We start from the raw sequence: 23,132 nt of genomic DNA on the forward strand, positions 1-23,132 counted from the left end.
AGAAAACTTTCACGTCTAGTTTTGAAAGGAGGAAATCGTATAAGCTCCTATCCAAAATTTTCTTTCGATAGTCCCATAGCTAAAGAAACCTACTTTCTTATGATTACAATATTCATTTCAATATGAAATCCAATTTGAAAAATACATTAGTCAACTTTTTATTACCACCCAAGGCTTTGATACATTTTAAAATAGAGAAATTTCTACTTATTATGTTTTTTTTTATTAAAAATATTTCATTAAATATTTAATAGTTGAAAATTTGGAAGGATAGGTTACTCTAAAGTAACTTTAGAAAATACTCCAATATTGATCGTGGTAAGAGTACACACACCTGAGACGTCGAGAGGTAAGTGGCCATTTTCTTTGAACAACTCAAAGTGATGCAACAATGAGAACATCGTCGGCGACTGAGTCCAAAGCGAAGCCACCGGAATATTCCTCCTATTCCCAATCCTCAAAGCCCAAGCAAGGAAGGTATCAACAACTATGGCGATCACCGGCTGCTCGAGCCCATCCATAAGCTACTCAACCAGAGCTTCCAACTTGGTCCACACAACTTCCACAAACGCGGCAAAGTGGTTCGCGCGACTGTGCTCGGAGGGTATGACATTGGGTATGGTGGCTAATCGAATGTTGTCGGGTTTTTGGTCGGACTCAATGAACCCGTGCCACTCTTCGGTGACGACGAAGGTAATGAGGAGTTGAGGGTTTTTTGAAGATAGTAGCTTGCAGAGGTTCATCATGGGGTTGATGTGGCCTCTTCAAGGATAAGGCAAAGCCACCACGTGGCAGATTGTGATTGTCTCAACTTCCGCTGTGTCTATTTCTCCCTTGTTTGAGAGAAATTACTTCAATAATGATCAAATTTCAACGGTTGAATTTTCGGACTTAATGGATTAGGAAAAATTTATCCGGAGATGATCCATTTTCATTAATCTTTTTCAAAGGTGTATAAAAGGAATTTTTAATTTACTCTTTTTAAATAGTCATTTTCAAATTTCTCTTGTACGTCTTTGTAATGGTCATGTTGTAGAAAATGCGGATCATTTTTGTTGACAAAGCTAGCAGAAAATTCGATGTTAGGGTAAGCATGAGCCATGCCTTTCAAGTTTTCTACCCACGTGGGATCTAGAAGTTGACAACCAAATGTAAACTTGAAAAGTATTTTTTTGTTTTGGTTGGAAATGTGAAAGGTAAAGTTAGTAAAACTAAAGAGTAATATTAAGTAGATTAAATTTGCAAACTAAATAATGGATCATTAATAAAAAAATAAATATGTGAATCAACATTTAATAATAATTTAATTATCAACTTTCATTTTAGTTTATTAGATTTAGTCAATAAATGTATTCACCCTGCCATTATCCGAAACTAAAATGGATCCACCTCTTCTTCTTCTCCAGCGACCTTAGATCCCAGTACGTCGACGGAGAACAACACCACCTACCTCTCCACTGGAAACTCCCACCTCGATCTCTTCGTCAACATCGTGACGACAAGCTCCCGCAAGCCTGGGCCTACAACGTGCGGAGGACCCAACGGGTGGAGTGGAGGAAAAGGAAAATAAAATATTAAAAAGAAAAACCTTTAGGGCTGATTTATTAAAAAGAAAAACCTTTAGAGCTGATTTAGTATTGATATGCTTTGAGAAAAAAAAATTATTTCTATTGTGTTGTGAGAATAAACTCATTTTTGCTACTTCAGGTTTTTAACTTTTTTTTACTCAAAACTGTGAATATAAGCTTTTTTAAGTTTTATCAAACATCTTTTTGAGCTCAGTTTTTTTTTTTTATACCTACTTTTTATAAAAGTACTTCAGTACTAAACCAGTACTTAGTATATCCATTATTGGTACAGTTAAATAAGAAAAGTGTTTCTAAGAGCAGTAGACAAACAACACTTATCCCAATTATGTAACTGGATCCTCTATGGATTCAAGGGATCTGAGCACACTAATCAATGCATTCAGGTTATTGAAATTTGATCCAATGGTTAAAAATAGAGAGCCACTCTGAATATAAGTTGTTTTAAGTGTTTACCAAATACCTTTTTGAGCTTAGTTTTTTTTAGAACATATGAACATCTTGAATACAATATCTTAAGTTTATAACATTTTTAGAACATATAACACAACCAAACTGCAAAAGAAATGAACTCCTCACTCATATTAATACCTCCAGTTATAAGTTGAATATAGCCATTTGTCTCGAAACGCAAGCAATCTTGTCTAAGAGCTACCACATTCATCAGCTTAATGGCAATTAATTATGTCCTTGTGAAATATCCTTAAGAAAAGCATCAAGGTTTCTATCAGATGAGCCACCATTAGCAATTGCACCTCGACAAACCTCTTGAAGTCGTTTGGCTCTTTCCCTCAAATCCTTCCCCTCCTCGCTTTCCACATCCATAAACTTTTTCACAAGTTCTGCAATTTCCTTGCTACTCACAAGAAGTTCGACCCCCACCTTCTTCTTCACCCGGTATCCAATCCTCCAATCTTCCACAATCTGCTTACCATTGGGAATTTGATCCCAAGATATTGGACAAGTAAGAATTGGAAGACCAGCATAAACAGCTTCCAAAGTTGAATTCCAACCACAATGTGACCAAAACCCGCCAATCGAATCGTGACACAACACCCTCAATTGGTCACACCAAGGCACCACCAAACCCAAATCACCAACACAATCTCTCAACTCAGAAGCATCTCCACGAGCCACCCAAAAAACCCTAACACAACTACTTTTCACCCCAGCAGCAATTTCATCCATTTGGGATTTCGAAACTGATCGGAAACTTCCCATGGAGATGTACAAAACTGACTTTTTGGGTTGAGAATCTAGCCAATGCAGATAATCGATGTCGTTTCGATTAGTGGGAAGAGTTTTTGAAAGTTCAAAGTAAGGTATGGATGGGCCAATAGGGTAGCTAGGGAAAGCAAACTTGGCTTTCAAGGCTTCGAAAACTTGCGGATCAAGCTCGTAGACTGAAGTGAACAAAAGATACTGTGCTTTCTCTACTGCTTGAGAAACTGCTTCAAGGACCTTGGGGAAGACATTTTGATGGTCTGCAAAAAACGCTGGGGGTAGATCTGCAACGCTTGTGGTGCTGACTCCAGGAATGTATTCTATCGTCTCATCTCCACGCTCTGTAATTTTCACATAACATTTTACATCGTACAACATTATTATATTGTATATTAACAAAGAAAAAATGTTTTTTCTTTTCCAAAACCTTAAAATTTAAGATCCTTAAAATTATAGAGCATACATGTAAGAAAAGTATCTGCTATATTACAGTTGAGAACAACTAAATTAAATAATACAAATTGTTCATAAGAACGTCTTAAGCTCGCAAATACATCAACTTGTTTATAAATTAGAGAAAGGCTGTACACAATTTATTCAAACTGATACAATTATTTCTGGTATATGAATAAAATATTAAGTGTCTGAAGTATATGAATAAAATAATACAAGAAAAACTAACGAAAAATGTCTAAAAACTTTAGTTTTAATTAAATTGACAAATAAAGGTGTAAATGAATAGTACTAGGAGTGATTTTTCAAGGTAAAAATATCATTAACGTTAAAAGTGAACAGTACCAAGAATATTTCATTAATATTCCTTAAAATATAATATATTGTCTTAGGCTAAGAAATAATCTAATGTTTTTTTTAAAAAAAGATATAATTGATGACGAATCACGGTTATTCATCTATTTGGATTCCAAAAAAGTAAAAATTACACCTTATGTGTAATCACAATCAAACAAATTCACAACTTACAAATCAAAGACCAAAGCATATAAAATTCATAAGGTCATGGTCAATTTTGAGCTTTCATGTGCAAAATTGTTAATAAAGCACAAATTCATCTCAAAAGTCTCTAACACCCCCAAATAATACACGCCACGTGCTTTATCCTTTTGGCAAGTGGAAGTGACAGCATTTAATATTTCAGAGTTATTAATCATTCTCAGTTTTTATTTTATTTTTATTAAAAGAATTTAATTAAATATTTAATAATTAAAATTTTTGAATTATTAAATATTTAATTAAATACGCTAAAGTAACTTTAGGAAATACTACAATAATGATGCCGATCAGTGTACACGCACCAGAGACATCAAGAGGGAAGTGGCCATTTTCTTTCAACAGCTCAAAGTGATGCAACATTGAGAACATCGTCGGTGACGAAGTCCAAAGCGAAGCTACAGGAATATTCCTTGTATTCCCGACCCTCAGTGCCCAAACAAGGGCGGTATCAGCAACTATGGCGGTCACTGGCTGCTCGAGCCCATCCAAAAGCTGCTTAACCGAAGCCTCCATCTTGGTCCACACAGCTTCCAAAAACGCGGAAAAATCTTTTGCGCGACTGTGCTCAGAGGGTATGACGTTGGGTATGGTGGCTAATCGGATGTTGTCGGGTTTTGGGTCGGATTCGATGAACCCGTGCCACTCTTCGGTGACGACGAAGGTGATGAGGAGTTGAGGGTTCTTTGAAGATAGTAGCTTACAGAGGTTCATCATGGGGTTGATGTGGCCTTTTCCCGGATAAGGCAAAGCCACCACGTGGCAGATTGTGATTGTCTCAATTTCCGCCGTGTCCATTTCTCCCTTGTTTGAAGATTGAATATTGAAGACTGAAGATTGAAGATTGAAGCTTTAAGGCTATTGCTATCCCTTCTTATATATAATCTAAATTACATGTTAATAGAAAATATTAATCTTGTAAAAAGTACCCTCATGGTCGCCATGAGTGTAACAAAAGTGTGTAAAAAGTATTTGTGATTGACACTTTTTCCAATTAATCTTGAAAAGTGATTATCTCCAGATTCCTTCTTTATAATCCACCAAGTTCTGAAATTCGAACCGTTAAAATTTGATCCAACGGTTACAAACAAGGCCCACTTTAAATGTTATATTAACTTTAACCGTTGGATTAAATTTCAACGGTCTTGATTCTCGAACTTGGTGAATTAGGAGGAATGGATCCAAAGATAATCTATTTCCATTAATCTTTTTCAAAATTGTATAACAAAAATTTTTAATTGACTCGTTTTAAATAGTCATTTTTTAATTTCTGTCGTATGTCTTTGTAATGGTTATGTTGTGGAAAATGCGAATCATTTTTGTTGACAAAGCTAGCAGAAAATTCGATGTTAGGGTAAGCATGGGCCATGCCTTTCAAGTTTTCAACCCACGTGGGATCTAGAAGTTGACACCCAAATGTAAACTTGAAAAGTATTTTTTTTGTTTTGTTGGAAATGTGAAAAGTAAAGTTAGTAAAACTAAAGAGTAATATTAGGTAGAGTAAATATGGGTATGGGGATGAGTTTAGTCTCACAATGGACTTGCAATAATGTTGTTCGAATTTTCTTTTGGAGAAAATCAAACCTAAAACCTTTCACTTACAAGTGAAGAAAAATACTATTAAATTGTAGTATTAAGTGGCAAGTTTTGGTCAATTTTGAGCTTTGTCTTTTTCAGTGTAAAATTGTTAATGAAGCAAATTCATCTCAAAAGTCTCTAACATCACAATAATACGCCACGTGCTCTATCCTTTTGGCATGTGGCAAGCGACAAATAACCAACTTGGAAGGAAAATTATGGGCAACACTATATAGACAAAATTTGTATATTAAATTTGCAAATTAAATGATGTGTTATTAATTAAGAATAATATGTTACTCAAGACTTAAGTAATAATTTAATTATCAATTTTCATATCATTTAGTTTACATAATTTTGTCTACAAAATTATTTGAATTGCCATTGCCTCTTTCAAACAAAACTAAAAACAAAATTTTGGGAGCAAAAAATAAAAAATAAAAACGACGGTACCGCCTTCGCCCTCTACTGGGAGTAGTGTTCCGGGCTCTGCTACCTCCAACGACGGTAGAGTCGAAGAGGGAGGCCATTGATGGAGTGAGATATGGGAGGGGGAGAGAGAGAGAGAGAAAAATTGAGTGGGTGGAGTCGAAGAGGGAGGGGGAAGGGTGGGTGCAGACGCCCAAATTTAAAAATAAAAAAAATTTTAATTTTTTTAGTTTTTATTATTTTATTTTTTAATATCCACATGGCACCCAGTCATTGTTCACGTGAATGCCACGTCATCAGTTAACGGCAAACTTAATAGCAACCTTAACGGATGAATAAAAGTGTCCCAAAATTATAACTTTATGTACCACTCTGGGATGAAAAAAATTTCATGTACCAAATGTTGAAAACCAAGAAACTTTAGGGTAGTAAACTGAGATTAACCATTTTATTTAAAAACAAGGGAATAGGATTCTATCCGGATCCTCTTTGTGGGGATCCGAATGATCAATCAATCATGTATGTTCATCGTGCATCGTGCGGTTAGAAATCATTCTAAAATTTTAATTTAAAATTGAATATAAATAGTATTTAATAAAAATTGATCGCACGATGTATGATAAACGGACACGATTGATTTATCTTCGGATCCCCACAAAGAGGATCCGGAGAGGATCCTTGTCCGTTAATAAGGACAAGAGAGAAGAAAAAAAGAAAAGAAAAAAAAAAAAAACCAAAATAAAGGTGCGTGCAAGGAACTTCAAGCCAAGAAGACTTCTTGCACGCTGCTGCTTAGTTGTGTTCTTGTTGGCATCTTCATATTGGAAATTGGTCATTTGCTTTCTTTGATTTGTTTGCAAGTTGTGAGGACTTGGTGTTTTCTCCATTAAAAACAGTACCACAAACCAACCAGGAGGACTTTTGATGGATATTTTTGTATTCAATTGTATTGATTTGATTTGTGTTATTTTTCGATTTTGCAGATGGAGAAGGTGAGATTATAGGAGGAAGAGAAAAGTAAACAGTAGATGTGCATTTAATGGAAGAAAATTAAGTAATTAGTGTAAAAAGCTATGAAATTGAAGAGATTTAGAGAAAATTTGATGAGAATTGAAGAAAATTAGAAGAAGAAAATGTGGTTAGAAGGTGAGAAAGGGCCAAGAAAATGCAAGAAGAGGAGAGAGAAGAATGGTCGTTAAATTTCCTTGAGAGATACCATATTCAGTTTAAGAAATAATCAAGGCACACCAACTTGTATTCAGTTTCAGAAATAGTGTCTTTGTTCAACTTTAGATATTAGTGTCATACCCATGTTTAGTTACTCTAAAGAAACGTGATATTGCAGAATGTTTTTCATATATTACCGAAAGCTAGGGTTACAATATATATAGGAAAGACACAACCCTAATCCTAAACTAATGCCTAAAAGTAAGGAAGTCAAACCTTATCAGGTAAGTAAAGGCTAATTACAGATTTACAAGATTTACCATACTAATCCGAGATATCTTTTTTAACATTCCCCCTCAAGTTGGAGTGTATGTTAATAACACCCAACTTGCTGAGCAATGTTTCAAACTGTGTAGAATTCAACGGTTTGGTGAAGATGTCTGCTGGTTGATCACTTGTTCGTATGTATGTTGTACGAATCATTCCTTCTTGAATCTTTTCTCTCACCAAATGACAATCAATCTCTATGTGCTTTGTCCTTTCATGAAATACCGGGTTTGAAGAAATGACAATCAATCTCTATGGTTGCTTGGTTATCACAGAATAACATGGCTGGTTGTGAATGACTCACCTTTAAATCTCTTAAAATGTTCTTTAACCATATGATCTCACAACATGTGGCTGTCATGGAACGGTACTCGGCTTCAGCACTGGAACGAGAAACAGTGGTTTGCTTCTTTGTTTTCCAGGATATCGGTGCTTGACCAAGTTGAATATAATAACCTGTTATTGATCTTCTTGTGTCTTTGCACCTGGCCCAATCAGCGTCACAAAATGCACTTAACTGCAAGGATCCCTTGGATGGCAGCAATATACCTTGTCCCGGTGAACCCTTGATGTATCTGAGAACTTTGTGTGCTGCCTCAAGGTGTGGTTGTCTAGGCTTGTCCATAAACTGGCTTAACATGTGCACAGCATAAGCTAAGTCCGGCCTGGTTATGGTTAGGTAGATCAGCCTACCCACAAGTCTTCTATATGATGAAGCATCAATAAGAAGTTCTTCTTCCATCTGTGTAAGAGAAACATTTGATTCTACAGGAAACCGTGAAGGTTTAGCACCCAAAAATCCCGCATCATCTAAGATATCCAATGCATATTTGCGTTGACATAAGGTGATGCCATTTGTAGATCTTGCAACCTCTAACCCCAAGAAATACTTAAGTTGTCCCAAATCCTTTAATTTGAATTGTTGTGAGAGGGACTGCTTCGTGGCTTCAATTTCTTGCAGATTATTTCCTGCTAAAATTACATCATCAACGTATACCAATAAAGCAATGAAGTTACCGTGCTGACTTCGGACGAACAATGAATAATCAGAACGCGATTGATGAAATCCAGCAGCCTTGAGAGCAGTGGAAAGTTTAATGAACCATTGTCTTGAGGCTTGTTTTAAACCATATAAGGATTTGTGCAGCTTGCAAACACGAGTCTCCCCCTTTCGTCCAAAGCCAGGAGGTAAGTGCATGTACACTTCCTCATCCAGATCGCCATGCAAGAAGGCGTTGTTGACATCGAGTTGATGTAAATGCCATTGACGCACATCAGCAACACTAAGGAGCACACGGACAGTGGTTAACTTGGCAACTGGAGCAAATGTTTCACGATAGTCAACCCCTTCGACTTGGCTATAGCCCTTGGCAACCAACCGAGCTTTGTAACGCTCGATTGTCCCATCAGGTTTAAGCTTAACCTTGTACACCCATTTGCATCCAATCGGCTTTTTGTGAGGAGGAAGTGGAACAAAGGACCAAGTATGGTTGGCCTGAAGTGCAGCAAGTTCGTGGTGCATGGCATCACGCCATTGTGGATGTTGGACAGCCTGTAGGAAAGTGGTAGGTTCTCGGATGATGGTGACGTTAGTAACAAAATGTTTATGCATAGGAGAGAGGCGATTGTAAGAGAGGTAATAAGACAGAGGGTGAGCAGTACCTGATACCTGAACCATATTCGAGGAAGGAGCAAGTCGGGACGGGAGAGAGGTCTCAACATGGAAATCCTGCAAGAAAGATGAGGGTTTGGTAGGACGTGTGCCACGCCGGGGTGGCGGGGGTGCAGCAGGGAGGAAGACGGAGGGGATGGTGGTGGAGAAGGTAAGGAAGGGGAAGTAGGCTCAACAGGGAGAGCGATGTCAGGGGAGGATGCGATGGGAGGGTATATGGGTATGATAGGGAATGGATCAAAGGATGGCGAGTAGGGTTCTATAAGAAGTGGAGGAGGATTGGGAGTGGGAGCAGCGGAAGGATGGGGTAATTTGTAGGGAAAATGGTCTTCGAAAAAGATGACATCCCGTGACACAAAAAACTTGTTAAGTGTAAGATCAAACAAGCGGTAACCCTTCTGACCATAAGGGTACCCAACAAAAAGACACCGTCGTGCACGAGGATCAAATTTAGAGGGTTTTTGTGCATGGGTTGATGCAAAACATAAGCAACCAAAGACACGTAAATGCATGTAATGTGGTGCCTTGTGAAACAACTTGTGGTATGGTGTTTGCCCTTGGAGAAGTGGTGTGGGTGTACGATTTATAAGATAGGCCGAAGTGAGAATGGCATCCCCCCAAAAATGTTTAGGAAGGTTGGCTTGAAAAAGGAGGGCTCTAGCAACATTTAACAGGTGTCGGTGTTTGCGTTCAACAACACCATTTTGTTGTGGTGTGTTGACACAACTGGTTTGCTGCAGGATCCCTTTGAGTTGGTAAAATGTGACAAGTTTGAACTCGGGACCGTTATCACTTCGAATCACCTTAACTGTGGTGTTGAATTGATTCTCAACCATACGTATAAATTGAACAAGAAGATCTTGTGTGTCAGATTTTTGTTTCATCAAATAAACCCAGGTGCACCGTGTGTAATCATCAACAATGGTAAGAAAATATTTGGCACCTGAGAGGGAAGGAACTTGATAACCCCCCCCCCCCCCCCAAATGTCAATATGTATTAATTCAAAACATGAACGAGTAGATATAGAACTCAAGGGAAAAGACAATCTGGTTTGTTTAGCCAATGGGCAAATTAAACATTTATTGGAATCACACGACTTATTGTGCACAAAGGGAAGTAACGAGGACACTTTAGGTGATGGGTGCCCAAGGCGTTGGTGCCAAAAAGGAGAGCTCATGGTGGTGGTGGTGTTGCAGGATCCCTTCCTTGGTGGTTCGAGATGGTAGAGTCCCTCCCGTTCAATTCCCGTCCCAATCATCTTCCCCGAACGTAGGTCTTGTATGACACAAGATTGTTTGAGAAAAATGGTGATGTAAAGGGAATCGTAGGCTAACTTGCTAATAGATATGAGATTTAGCCTAAACAATGGTACACATAAAACATTGTCAAGGATAAAGTTGGGAGAGAAAACCACTTGGCCGACATGGGTTACGGTAGCAAAGGAACCATTTGGTAATTCAACACTATGATTTTCAACACGTTTTGAGGACGTGAGAAACTCAGGACTGCATACGATGTGGTCGGTGGCGCCACTGTCCAAAATCCAAATAACTTGCTTTCTATTACGCATGAAAGAAAATGCTTTACCTGAGAGTTCTTCATGATTCGAGGAGTTACCCACTTGATTAGCAAATGAGGATTTGCTTTTGTTCAAAAGCTGAAGAATCTGCTTGCAGTCCTCCGGAGAAAAAGGAAAGTTGGGCATTGCGTCCTTCTTGTCACGAGCCGTGACTTGGTTGCCCTTGAAAGGCCGATTTTGTTCAGTCTCAGCCGCTGCTTTTCTTTTGCGGCAAGAGTCAAAAGTATGTCATTTCCAACCGCAAAATGTGCACTTGAGATGAGCACGACAATTCTTGGTGCTATGGTTGGTCTTGTTGCATTTGGCGCATCGCTAACTACCATCTTCTGTCTCGGGTTCTCGACCAGCGCCCCTCACTGCAAACATAGCAGCTTCAAGCTGCACGGTGCTGCCCTTTCCATTTGATACTTCAACTTGCTTCTCATGGCGAAGAACAAGTGCATAAGCTTTGTTAACAGTTGGCAATGGATCCAGCAAGAGGGTGTTGCTACGAACCGTAGCATATGAGTCACGTAAGCCCATAAGGAATTTCATTGTTTTCTGAGTCTCAACATATGATGTTATCTCATTCCTTGCTTCACAATGGCATGTTAGGATTGGACATAAGGTATCACGTTCATCCCAAAGACTTTTGAGTTTTGTGAAGTAAGAACTCACCGTCATGTCGCTTTGCACACAATTATGGATTTCGTTTTCTATGTGAAACAGTTGAACGATGTTCACATGAGAAAACCTTTCTTACAGGTCAAGCCACATCTGCCGCGCGTCCTTGCAGTATATGACACTTCCTGAGATTTCTTTTGACATGGAGCCGAGTAACCATGTTTTCACCAGATTATTGCACCGGTTCCATTGCTGTAATTCTTCAACCTGCGCATCAGTTGGCTTCGTGATTGTTCCATCAACCAGCCCTAACTTGTTTTTAACCATCAAGGCCATGGTCATGGATTGCGCCCATGTGCCATAGTTGTCTTCCACGAGTGGCTGCGGTACAAGAACGGCGCCAGGCTGATCCGAGTGATGAAGATAAAGTGGATGGTTAGGGTGTTCCCACTTCTGATACAAAGTCATGCCTGAGGAGGTTGACTGTTCTGGTTTATCACCCATGGCTATGGTTGCTAGGGTTTAAATATCTGTCGAGGTTTTCCTAGATCGATCACTCTGGTACCATCTAAAGAAACGTGATATTGCAGAATGTTTTTCATATATTACCGAAAGCTAGGGTTACAATATATATAGGAAAGACACAACCCTAATCCTAAACTAATGCCTAAAAGTAAGGAAGTCAAACCTTATCAGGTAAGTAAAGGCTAATTACAGATTTACAAGATTTAGACCTGGTTTGGTACTGAGGTGATTCTAAAAAAAGATGGTATCAAAAAAAGCTGGGAGCTGTTTTTGTGTTTGGTAAACATTCAGCTTCAGCTTTTTTCACAGTTTTGGATGAAAAAAAGCCAAAAACAAGAAGCTGCAAAACCCAGCTTTGAAAAACTGGCTTTTTTTTACATCTTTTTTACATAAAAGTTTACCAAACACTATAATACTGCTTTTTTTTTTTCGAAAGCATTTTTACAAAAAAGTTTACCAAACACTCTGCTGCTTTATTGCACAGCTGCTTATTCTCACAGCACAGCAGAAGCATCTTTTTTTCAAAGCACAGCAATACCAAACCAACCCTTACTATACTAATCTGAGATATCTTCTTTAACAGTTACTAAAATAATTAGTGTTTAATTTTCAAAAATAATGTAGTACTGTTCAGTAGCAAAAATAGTGTAATACCGTTCGGTTTTAGAAATAGTGTGTGTGATGGACGTGAGCGCGACAATTTTTTTTACTTTTGTTATTATATTGAACTTTTGTTATTTTCATTAAATAAAGTTATAAGATGATTTTTTGTTAAAATAAACTTGGACGATACCTATATATATGCAAATAGACTAGGGAGCTGCTTATGAAACTCCTTGAAAGACAAAAATACCCTCATTGCCTTCGTCAGCATTACAAAAGCGTGTAAAAGTGATTCTCCTTCTTTGAAGTCTTTAATAATATGGCCAATGACAGACATAACAATGGCAAAATCCTTTAGTGGTGAGATGATCTGAAGCAAATTTGACTATCAATAGACATTTAAGTTGAATATAACAATTGTATTGAAACGCAAGCAATCATGTCTAAGAGCTACCACATTCATCAGCTTAATGGCAATTATGTCCTTGTGAAATATCCTTAATAAAAGCATCAAGGTTTCTATCAGATGAGCCACCATTGGCAATTGCACCTTGACAAACCTCTTGAAGTTGTTTAGCTCTTTCCCTCAAATCTTTCCCTCCCTCGCTTTCCACATCCATAAACTTCTTCACAATTTCTCCAATTTCCTCGCTACTCACAAGAAGTTCGACCCCCGCCTTCTTCTTCACCCGGTATCCAATCCTCCAATCTTCCACAATCTGCTTACCGTTTGGAATTTGATCCCAAAATATAGGGAAAGTAAGAATTGGAAGACCAGCATAAACTGCTTCCAAAGTTGAATTCCAACCACAATGTGACCAAAACCCGCCAATTGAATCGTGACACAACACCCTCAATTGGTCACACCAAGGCACCACCAAACCCAAATCACCAACAAAATCTCTCAACTCACAAGCATCTCCACGAGCTACCCAAAAAACCCTAACACCACTACTTTTCACCCCAGCAACAATTTCATCCATTTGGGATTTCGAAACCGAGAGGAAACTTCCCATGGAGATGTACAAAACTGACTTTTTGGGTTGAGAATCTAGCCAATGCAGATAATCGATGTCGTTTTCATTAATGGGAAGAGTTTTTGAAAGTTCAAAGTGAGGTATGGATGGGCCAATAGGGTAGATAGGGAAAGCAAACTCGGCTTTGAGGGCTTCGAAGACTTGCGGATCAAGCTCGTAGACTGAAGTGAACAAAAGATACTGTGCTTTCTCTGCTTGAGAACATACTTCAAGGGCCTTGCGGACGACTTTTGGACCGTCTGTAAAAAGGATTGCGGGTAGATCTGCAATGCATGTGGCGCTGACTCCGGGAATATATTCTACTATCTCATCTCCACGCTCTGTAATTTTAACATAATAATTTACGTCGCACAACATTATTATATTGTATATCAACCAAGAAAAAATGCTTTTTCTTCTATAAAATCATAAAATTTAAGAACATTGCACCAAGAAGCCTCGGTATGCATATAAGAAAAGATATCATGCTATATTACAGTTAAGGATTACTAAATTAACCAAATACAAATTGTTCATAAGAATGTCTGAAGCTCGCAAATGCATCAACTTCCTTATAAATTAGAGAAAGGCTTTAAGCAATTTATTCAAACTGATACAATTATTTCTGGTTACCTTACCAATTTTATGTTGTGCACTTATTAGACATAAGTGTCTTAAGTATACGAACAAATATAATATATTGTCTTCGGCTAAAGAAGAATCTAATGTATTTTTTCAAAAGGAAGACAACTGGTGGCGAACTATTATTCATCTCTTTCGGATTCGGAGGAGGTAGGAATTGCACCCTACCCGTAGTCATGATCAAACATATTCACAACTTATAAGTTAAAGATCAAGGCATATTATGGTCAATTTTTTTTTCTTTGTTTTTTGTTGAACAAACGATGTTATCTACACTGAGAGGAGGGGGTGAGCTTAGCCTCACAATGGACTAGGGGAGGGGGGCGAGCTTAGCCTCATAATGGACTACCAATAATGTGGTTCAAATTTTCATTTGATGATAATCGAACCTAAGACCTCTCATTTACAAGTGAAAAGAAATACTTCTGAATTGTAATATTAACCGGTAAGTCTTGGTCAATTTTGAGCTTTGTCTTTTTCAGTGTAAAATTGTTAATAAAGCAAATTCATCTCAAAAGTCTCTAACATCCCAATAATACGCCACGTGCTCTATTCTTTTGGCATGTGGCAAGCTACAAGTAACCAACTTGGAAGGAAAAATATGGGTAACACTATATAGACAAAATTTGTATATTAAATTTGCAAACTAAATGATATGTCAATAATAAAGAACAAGCACATTACTGAAGACTTAAGTAATAATTTAATCATCAATTTTCATATTATTTAGTTTATAAAATTTAGTCTACAAAATTACTTTTCTTAGCATTGCTCGATTGAGAATAATTGGAATGTGACAATTTACAAGACTGAGATGAGAGTCAGGATGTTTGGTGAGCACAATATAAGACCAGCAATATTTACAATTATTTTAATTTTGTATCTTCCGTTTGGAAATTGGAAATAAAAAAATTCAACCATCTACTTATCAGTTAGGTAACATATTTATGGCGCTCTGGAATATTTAATTATTCCAGAGTTCATTTTTAGTTTCTATATTTTTATATTAAAAAGAATTTATTAGAATATTTAATAATTAAAAATTTTGAATTATAAGATACTCTAAAGTAACTTTAGAAAATATTTGTGTTATTATAGACTTTTAAAATGGGAACCCATCTCTATATCTTTGTTGGTGTAATTACTTGGGCCAGATGAGAGAAAACTTCCACGTCCGGTTTTGAAAGGAGGAAATCCTATAAGCTCCTATCCAAAATTTTCTTTTGATAGTCCCATAACTAAAGAAACCTACTTTCTTATGATTACGAAATTCATTTGAATATGAAATCCAATTTGAAAAATACATTAGTCAAATTTTCATTACTACCCAAGGCTTTGATACATTTCTACTTCTTATGTTTTTTTTTTTTATTAAAAATATTTGATTAAATATTTAATAGTTGAAAATTTGGAAGGATAGGATACGCTAAAGCATACTAGAAAATACTCCAATAATGATCGTGGTAAAGTGGATACGCACCTGAGACATCAAGAGCGAAGTGGCCATTTTCTTTGAACAGCTTAAAGTGATGCAACACTGAGAACATCGTCGGCGACTGAGTCCAAAGGGAAGCCAACGGAATATTCCTCCTGTTCCCGACCCTCACAGCCCACATAAGGTAGGTATCAGCAACTATGGTGGTCACCGGTTGCTCGAGCCCATCCAGAAGCTGCTCAACCGGAGCTTCCAGCTTGGTCCCCACAGCTTCCACAAACGCGGCAAAGTTTTTTGCGCGATCGTGCTCGGATGGTATGACGTTGGGTATGGTGGCTAATCGGATGTTGTTGGATTTTGGGTTTGATTCGATGAACCTGTGCCACTCCTCGGTGATGACGAAGGTGATGAGGAGTTGAGGGTTTTTTGAAGATAGTTGTTTGCAGAGGTTCATCATGGGATTGATGTGCCCTCTTCCTGGATAGGGTAAAGCCACTAGGTGACAGACGGTGATTGGCTCAACCTTCATTGTGCCCATTTCTCTCTTGTATGAAGATTGAAGATAAGATTGAAGGTATGAAGCCGTTGCCACACATCTTATGTATAATATGTAAGTAGACGGAAGGACAAAAATACCCTCAAGTGTTAGTTTAAAAAAGAAATTATAGCAATGTCTCAACTTTACTCAATTAGAGTATCAACAAAAGATTTAATTAAATTTTGAATAATTAAAAATTTTGAATTATAAGATACTCTAAAGTAACTTAGGAAATACTCCAATAATGATCGCGGTAAGTGTACACGTACCAGAGACATCAAAAGGGAAGTGGTCATTTTCTTTCAACAGCTCAAAGTGATGCAACATTGAGAACATCATCGGCGACTGAGTCCAAAGCGAAGCCACGGGAATATTCCTCCTATTTCTGACCCTCGGTGCCCAAACAAGGAAGGTATCAGCAGCTATGACGGTCACCGTCTGCTCGAGCCCATCCAAAAGCTGCTCAATCGGAGCCTCCATCTTGGTCCACATAGCTTCCAAAAACGCGGCAAAATCTTTCGCGCGACCGTGCTTGGAGGGTATGACGTTGGGTATGGTGTGGCCTCTTCCCGATAAGGCAAAGCCACCACGTCGCAGACTGTGATTGTCTCAACTTCCGATGTGCCCATTTCTCCCTTGTATGAAGAATGAATATTGAAGACTGAAGATTGAAGATTGAAGCTTTGAAGCTATTGCTATCCCTTCTTATATATAATCTAAACTAATATTAACAGAACCCTCGTTATCAACCAAAATTCTATAAAATTATCAATTTAACCTTCTAATTAAAATTGAATAAGAAATATGGGTAGAAATGTAATTTCACATAACCAAAATTTTGCTTTTTTTTTTCAAAACCTCACTTACATATAATTCTAACATATCTCTAATAAAAAATTAAAAAATTAAAAAATAATAAAAATTAAATAAAAATTAAAGCTCTCCCTCATCTCTCATATTCTCTCTCACTCTCTTTCTCTCTCCTTCCACTTTAAAAACAAAAATAAATAAAAAATTCACACACACATTTTGTGTGTAGCCATATACTAGTATATAATAAGAAAAACTAATAAAAAAAACTTTAAAATTTTGAATTTTAACTAAAAATCTTGTAATAATTTTATTTGATAATAAGGAAAAGAGAGAAAAATAGAAAGCAAAAAAAAGAACCAAAATAAAGGTGCGAGCAAGGAACTTCAGGCCAAGAAGACTTCTTCCACTTGTTCTTGTTGGCATCTTCATATTGGAAATTGGTCATTTGCTTTCTTTGATTTGTTTGCAAGTTGTGAGGACTTGGTGTTTTCTTCATTAAAAACAGTACCACAAACCAACCAGGAGGACTTTTGATGGATATTTTTGTATTCAATTTTATTGATTTGATTTGTGTTATTTTTCGATTTTGCAGATGGAGAAGGTGAGATTATAGGAGGAAGAGAAAAGTAAACAGTAGATGTGCATTTAATGGAAGAAAATTAAGTAATTGGTGTAAAAAGCTATGAAATTGAAGGGATTTAGAGAAAATTTGATGAGAATTGAAGAAAATTAGAAGAAGAAAATGTGGTTAGAAGGTGAGAAAGGGCCAAGAAAATGCAAGAGGAGAGAGAAGAATGGTCGTTAAATTTTCTAGAGAGATACCATGTTCAGTTTAAGAAATAATCGGGGCATGCCAACTTGTATTCAATTTCAGAAATAGTATCCTTGTTCAGCTTTAGAAATTAGTGTAGTATTCATGTTTAGTTTCTGAAATAATAAGTGTCTAATTTTCAGAAATATTGTTCAGTTTCAGAAATAATGTAGTACCGTTCAGTTTCAGAAATAATGTGTGTGATGGACGTGCGCTTCAGTTTTTTTTCTATTTTATTATTATATTAAACTTTTGTTATTTTCCTTAAAATTTAAATCTTTTTCATTAAATAAAGTTATAGGATGATTTTTTGTTAAAATAAAGACAATACTCTTTTCATTAAAGCTCAAAATATATGCAAATAGATTGGGAAGCTGCTTATGAAACTCCTTCAAAGACAAAAATACCCTCATTGCCTCCGTGAGCATTAAAAAAGCGTGTAAAAGTGATTCTCCTTTTGAAGTCTTTAATAATATGACCAATGACAAACATAATAATGGCAAAATCCTCTAGTGGTGAGATGATCTGAAGCAAATTCGACTATCAATAGACATTTACCCAAGAGATTTTTAAGTACATATAACACAACCAAACTGCAAAAAGAAAATAAACTCCTCACTCATATTGATACCTCTAGTTATAAGTTGAATATAACAATTGTCTCCTCATATTGATACCTCTCGTTATAAGTTGAATATAACAATTGTCTCGAAATGCAAGTAATCATGTCTAAGAGCTACCACATTCATCTGGCATGTCCTTTTGAAATATCCTTAATAAAAGTATCAAGGTTTCTATCAGATGAGCCACCATTAGCAATTGCACCTCGGCAAACCTCTTGTTGTTTAGCTCTTTCCCTCAAATCTTTCCCCTCCTCGCTTTCCACATCCATAAACTTCTTCACAAGTTCTGCAATTTCCTCACAACTCACAACAAGTTCGACCCCCTCCTTCTTTACCCGATATCCAATCCTCCAATCTTCCACAATCTGCTTACCGTTGGGAATTTGATCCCAAAATATAGCGAAAGTAAGAATTGGAAGACCAGCATAAACAGCTTCCAAGGTTGAATTCCAACCACAATGTGACCAAAACCCGCCAATCGAATTATGACACAAAACCCTCAATTGGTCGCACCAAAAGCACCACCAAACCCAGATCACCAACACAATCTCTGAACTCACAAGCATCTCCACAAGCCAACCCTCCACGAGCCACCCAAAAAACCCGAACACCACTACTTTTCACCCCAGCAATAATTTCATCCATTTGGGATTTCGAAACTGAGAGGAAACTTCCCATGGAGACGTACAAAACTGACTTTTTGGCTTGAGAATCTAGCCAATGCAGATATAACCGATGTCGTTTTGATTAGTGGGAAGACTTTTTGAAAGCTCAAAGTGAGGTATGGATGGGCCAATAGGGTAGATAGGGAAAGCAAACTTGGCTTTGACGGCTTCAAAGGCTTGCGGGTCAAGCTCGTAGACTGAAGTGAACAAAAGATAGTGTGCTTTCTCTACTGCTTGAGAAACTGCTCCAAGGACCTTGTCGAGGACTGCGGGTAGATCTACAACGCATGTGGTGCTGACTCCAGGAATGTATTCTACTATCTCATCTCCACGCCCTGTAATTCTCACATAATATTTTTCGTCGTACAACATTATTATATTGTATATCAAATTATCAACCAAGAAAAAAAATGCTTTTTCTTTTACAAAACCATAAAATTTAAGCAACATTGCACCAAGAAGCCTCGGTCAGATCCTCAAAATTAAAGAGCATACGTAAAAGAAAAGTATCATGCCATATTACAGTTGAGAATTAATTACTAAATTAAATAATACAAATTATTCATAAGAATGTCTTAAGCTCGCACATACATCAACTTCTCTATAAATTAGAGAAAGGCTGTATGCAATTTCTATAAATTAGAGAAAGGCTGTATGCAATTTATTCAAACTGATACAATTATTTCTGGTTACCTCACCATTTTATGTTGTGCACCTATTAGACATAAGTGTCGTAAGTATCTGAACAAAGTAAAATGAGTAAATTACACAAAACTACCTCAATTATGGGTCGAATCACAATTTTATACCTCATGTTTTAAAAATTACAATGTTATACTTCATCTTACAAATTTGTTATAATGTCAGACCTCCATCAGTTTGACTGTTAATTTTTCTATTAAATACTAACTTGGCTTGTGGCAAGCCCAAATGGAATAAAATATAGCTTATTATATTAACAGCACAAATTGTTAAATAAACCCCACATACTTAATACACCCCACATTTGCTTTTTCACTTAAAAATTATCTTAATACACCCCCACATACTTCCCCATAATACCTCCACACCCCACATTCTCAATATACACCTTATATTTTCTACATGCATCCCACATTTCTCAAATCTTATAACACTCATTATTAATTTTCGAGGACTGAATCTAAACATTTGAACATTTAGTTTGCTGAATGATTTCAAATTATCTGAACGTTTAGTTTGCCGAATGATTTCAAAATGAATGATTCGAAAAATGTTTAGATTAGAGAAAAAAAGGTAAGAGTTTTATGGGACTGGTGCAATGGTAATGTTCTAGATGGTTTGTCTAGAAAGAAATACCAAGATGTTTAAGCATAAATTTGGAGACTGAATTAAAAAAATAAAGTATAAGTATTGGGAATTGTTTTGGGTCTCAGTTTCTAATGACTTAAAGAATGCCCTTTCTTGTTGAATGTGAACATTTTCTTTGATTTCTCTTGGCTAGAGGGTTATGTGTCTTTTAACTACATTTCGCATTCTTTGACACTGTCTAACATTCAATTGAAATAGATTCCTATAGTTGCTACCCTTTTTCTCAAGGGTGGCCATAGAAAATGTTGCCCTTCTTAATCGCTAAACTTTTCTCTTTGGGATGACAAGGCGGGTTTTCCAGACATATGTTGTCATTCATATATTGAAGAACTAGATCTCCATCTTTCTAATACAAATAACATAAAAGAACCAACAAATTTGATAGGGATTGGCACCACATGATTCCATTAGACTTTCAAAATTACCTTCTCTCAATACATGTGGAAGGTACATCGATTTCGTGTTCCATTCGTCAAAAATAATTTTTCTCAATCAACATGTCTGTAGTTTTATTGGTTAGGGTTTCATTCAACAATGGAGGGGAAGGGGTTTTGATAGTTGAAAAAGAGAAATAATACAGTAGAAGTGATTTGGGGTGTATTTAGAAATTTTTTATTTTTTTTTAAACCTAATAAGGTCAAAATTGACATTGCATAGTGGGGTAAATAAGTTATTTAATATTATATTTTAATGTGGGGTGCATTCAACATTTTGTGAGGTGCTAACATTAAAAGCCTAAAATATTAATTAAATATTATTATTTAAACATTAATAATTTAAATATAAAATTATTTATATATTTTATAAGAAAATGTGGGATCCACCCACAACAAACCCAAACCTTCTTCCCAGTTCACCCTCAACCTCTTTCCTAGTTCATCCTGGCCAAGCCCTCTTGCGAGGAGTGGGAGGAGCACTCTTCCGCTTTCAAGCCCTTCTACGTCCTCAAGAAGCCTCACACCTCGACGATGCACCCAATCGAGTCATTCGCCTTCCCATCATCCTCCAAGCCCCAACAACTCTCCGACGATGACGAAAACTCTGTCTGCGTCGAGATTAAACCAAAACTGGAGGACAAGGACGATGACTCCGATTGCATCGTAATTAAGAAAGAATTGGAAGATGAAGATGCCGACGAGGTCTTGGAGACTAAGCCGGTCAATCGTGACCACCGGTTCGTAAGTTGATGTATGACATTGTAATGTTTAAAAGATGAGGTATGGTATTGTGATTCAACTCATAGTCGAGGTCATTTTGTGTAATTTATCCAAGTATAATATATAGTCTTAGGCTAAAGAAGAATCTACTTTTTTATTTTAAAAGGGGATAACTGGTGGCGAACTATTGAAATATCCCACATCAACCGTATCTTTGAGAAAATAAGAGTTTAAATATCCTACTCCCACTCCAACTAATACCGAGGTCTTTTGTGATAAAACCTCACACCTGATGGATTGTGCAGGTAGTAATAACCAAGTTGGGGACATTATTGGTGTTGTTGAAAGTGGGCTTTCGACCCGTCTCTCTAATAATTCTACATGGTATCAGAGCCAAAAAGCAGGCACGTACTGCCACATGATGGGTGGGTCTCCTTGGTCCAGCACGATGATGGTGGGTACCTTGGCCCCGCATGGAGGGTGAGTCCCCTTTGACACCACGTGATTGTTGATGTGTAGATCTCTCACGTGTGACCCACTAATTGGGTCTCACGTAATGGGGTGTGTTGAAATATCTCAAATCGACCGTATCTCTGAGAAAACAAGAGTTTAAACATTATTATATTGATCACGGGTGAAGTTAGCAAGTGGTAAAATTTGGATTTGGGGATGGGATCTTTTTTGTGAGGATTTTAAGAATCCTTACATCTTATTCATTTATCGTATATTGTGCGGTCAGAAATTATTATGAATTTTTTATTTAAAATTAAACACAAACAGTACCTAATTAAAAGCATGAAACTCTCAAAGGCCGAAAATGTCCTCATTGAAGATATGAAGTATATATATACACGGTGGTGTTGAAGATATGAAGTATATAACTAGGCACCTACTTTTACTTCTTACACACAACTTATAAATTTTTGTCCTTTGATTTTCTTTAATACATTCGATATAACGATCGAAAATTGAGAATAGTGTTTGAAAAATTATATAGGCAAAAACTTGCTTCAACATAAAACCTGAGTGGACAAAAATCTTAGCGTAGGCAAATGATCAGTCAAACCCTTTTTTATTGATGAGCTACGAGGCAAAAACTTGCTTCAACTGTGTAGGCAAATTTGCCTACTCTCTCAAAGTAAGCAATATTTCCTCACATTCTATTTTACATTAAAATACTTTATGTGGTCCTTCAATTAGGTTGTGTTATTTGCAGTTTTGCCAAGTTTAAACAAAAAAAAAAAATGAAAAAAAATATTATATGATATCTATTTGATTTGCCTAATTTATTGGAGTAGTGACCAAAGTTTTTCATAAAGCAAATGAATAGGCAACTTTATTTGCCTAAACCATTCGAGATGCCCTTAACTGTGTATGGCTGAGGGGAGATTTCATTCGAAATATTTCATGCTTTTCAGACTTGTCTAGGGACCCACAAGTTTTGACACAATGAGTCTATTGTTTTGTGACAAATTAGTATAGGAGGCGTTGTAATTTTCATAATGTTGTAGCCGTATAAGAGTTTACTATAGTTGTCTGTTTGAGCAAATTCACTCTAGATTATTTTCTTGGTCGCTAGAACATTATACTCAATTGACACCTCTCTATTTGTTTGAATTGATTAATAAAATAACAGATTATCACTCTTGTCAAAACAAAAAATAGCTTAAAAATACCTTAGCCACCAAAGAGAAAAACAGAATGTCGGGCCTGTCCTTGACCATAGAGGCATAGAGCACTTTCGCCCATTTTGCCAAGGCAATGGCAAGGGGAGGGCAAT

General features: G+C 36.8%; 3 protein-coding genes and 1 pseudogene across 3 annotated transcripts; all 4 read right to left on the minus strand.

Moving 5' to 3' along the window:
- Positions 1 to 2,079: 2,079 nt before the first annotated feature.
- On the minus strand, positions 2,080 to 4,830 carry LOC103959012 (UDP-glycosyltransferase 87A1-like). Its single transcript, XM_048564703.1, has 2 exons — positions 4,124 to 4,830; positions 2,080 to 3,151 (listed from the first exon to the last, which is right to left on the minus strand). Exons 1-2 carry the CDS (start codon positions 4,614 to 4,616, stop codon positions 2,265 to 2,267), a joined length of 1,380 nt encoding a protein of 459 aa, XP_048420660.1. The 5' UTR covers positions 4,617 to 4,830; the 3' UTR covers positions 2,080 to 2,264.
- Positions 4,831 to 10,883: 6,053 nt separating this feature from the next.
- Positions 10,884 to 11,678, minus strand: LOC125468504. Its single transcript, XM_048564327.1, has 2 exons — positions 11,314 to 11,678; positions 10,884 to 11,058 (listed from the first exon to the last, which is right to left on the minus strand). The coding sequence occupies exons 1-2, from the start codon at positions 11,676 to 11,678 to the stop codon at positions 10,884 to 10,886; spliced, it is 540 nt and encodes a 179-aa protein (XP_048420284.1).
- Positions 11,679 to 12,673: 995 nt separating this feature from the next.
- On the minus strand, positions 12,674 to 15,968 carry LOC103959011 (UDP-glycosyltransferase 87A1). The gene is made up of 2 exons (XM_048564701.1): positions 15,441 to 15,968; positions 12,674 to 13,659 (listed from the first exon to the last, which is right to left on the minus strand). Exons 1-2 carry the CDS (start codon positions 15,931 to 15,933, stop codon positions 12,770 to 12,772), a joined length of 1,383 nt encoding a protein of 460 aa, XP_048420658.1. The 5' UTR covers positions 15,934 to 15,968; the 3' UTR covers positions 12,674 to 12,769.
- Positions 15,969 to 18,083: 2,115 nt separating this feature from the next.
- Positions 18,084 to 19,217, minus strand: LOC103958956 (annotated as a pseudogene).
- Positions 19,218 to 23,132: the final 3,915 nt, after the last annotated feature.

This window comes from the organism of the source record quoted next, unplaced genomic scaffold (genome assembly GCF_019419815.1).
Source record: "Pyrus x bretschneideri cultivar Hongxiangsu unplaced genomic scaffold, Pyrus_bretschneideri_v1 Contig39, whole genome shotgun sequence".
NCBI lineage: Eukaryota > Viridiplantae > Streptophyta > Magnoliopsida > Rosales > Rosaceae > Pyrus > Pyrus x bretschneideri.

What these genes read in the sequence shown, in the direction of transcription:
- LOC103959012 (XM_048564703.1), bottom strand. Translation starts at nt 4,616, where the DNA reads ATGGACACGGCGGAAATTGAGACAATCACAATCTGCCACGTGGTGGCT. An exon ending in CTTCCCTCTTGATGTCTCTG is followed by an intron (nt 3,152 to 4,123) that starts GTGCGTGTACAC and finishes TGAAAATTACAG; the next exon opens with AGCGTGGAGATGAGACGATA.
- LOC125468504 (XM_048564327.1), bottom strand. Translation starts at nt 11,678, where the DNA reads ATGGGTGATAAACCAGAACAGTCAACCTCCTCAGGCATGACTTTGTAT. An exon ending in CGGCAGATGTGGCTTGACCT is followed by an intron (nt 11,059 to 11,313) that starts GTAAGAAAGGTT and finishes TACGGTTCGTAG; the next exon opens with CAACACCCTCTTGCTGGATC.
- LOC103959011 (XM_048564701.1), bottom strand. Translation starts at nt 15,933, where the DNA reads ATGGGCACAATGAAGGTTGAGCCAATCACCGTCTGTCACCTAGTGGCT. An exon ending in CTTCGCTCTTGATGTCTCAG is followed by an intron (nt 13,660 to 15,440) that starts GTGCGTATCCAC and finishes TTAAAATTACAG; the next exon opens with AGCGTGGAGATGAGATAGTA.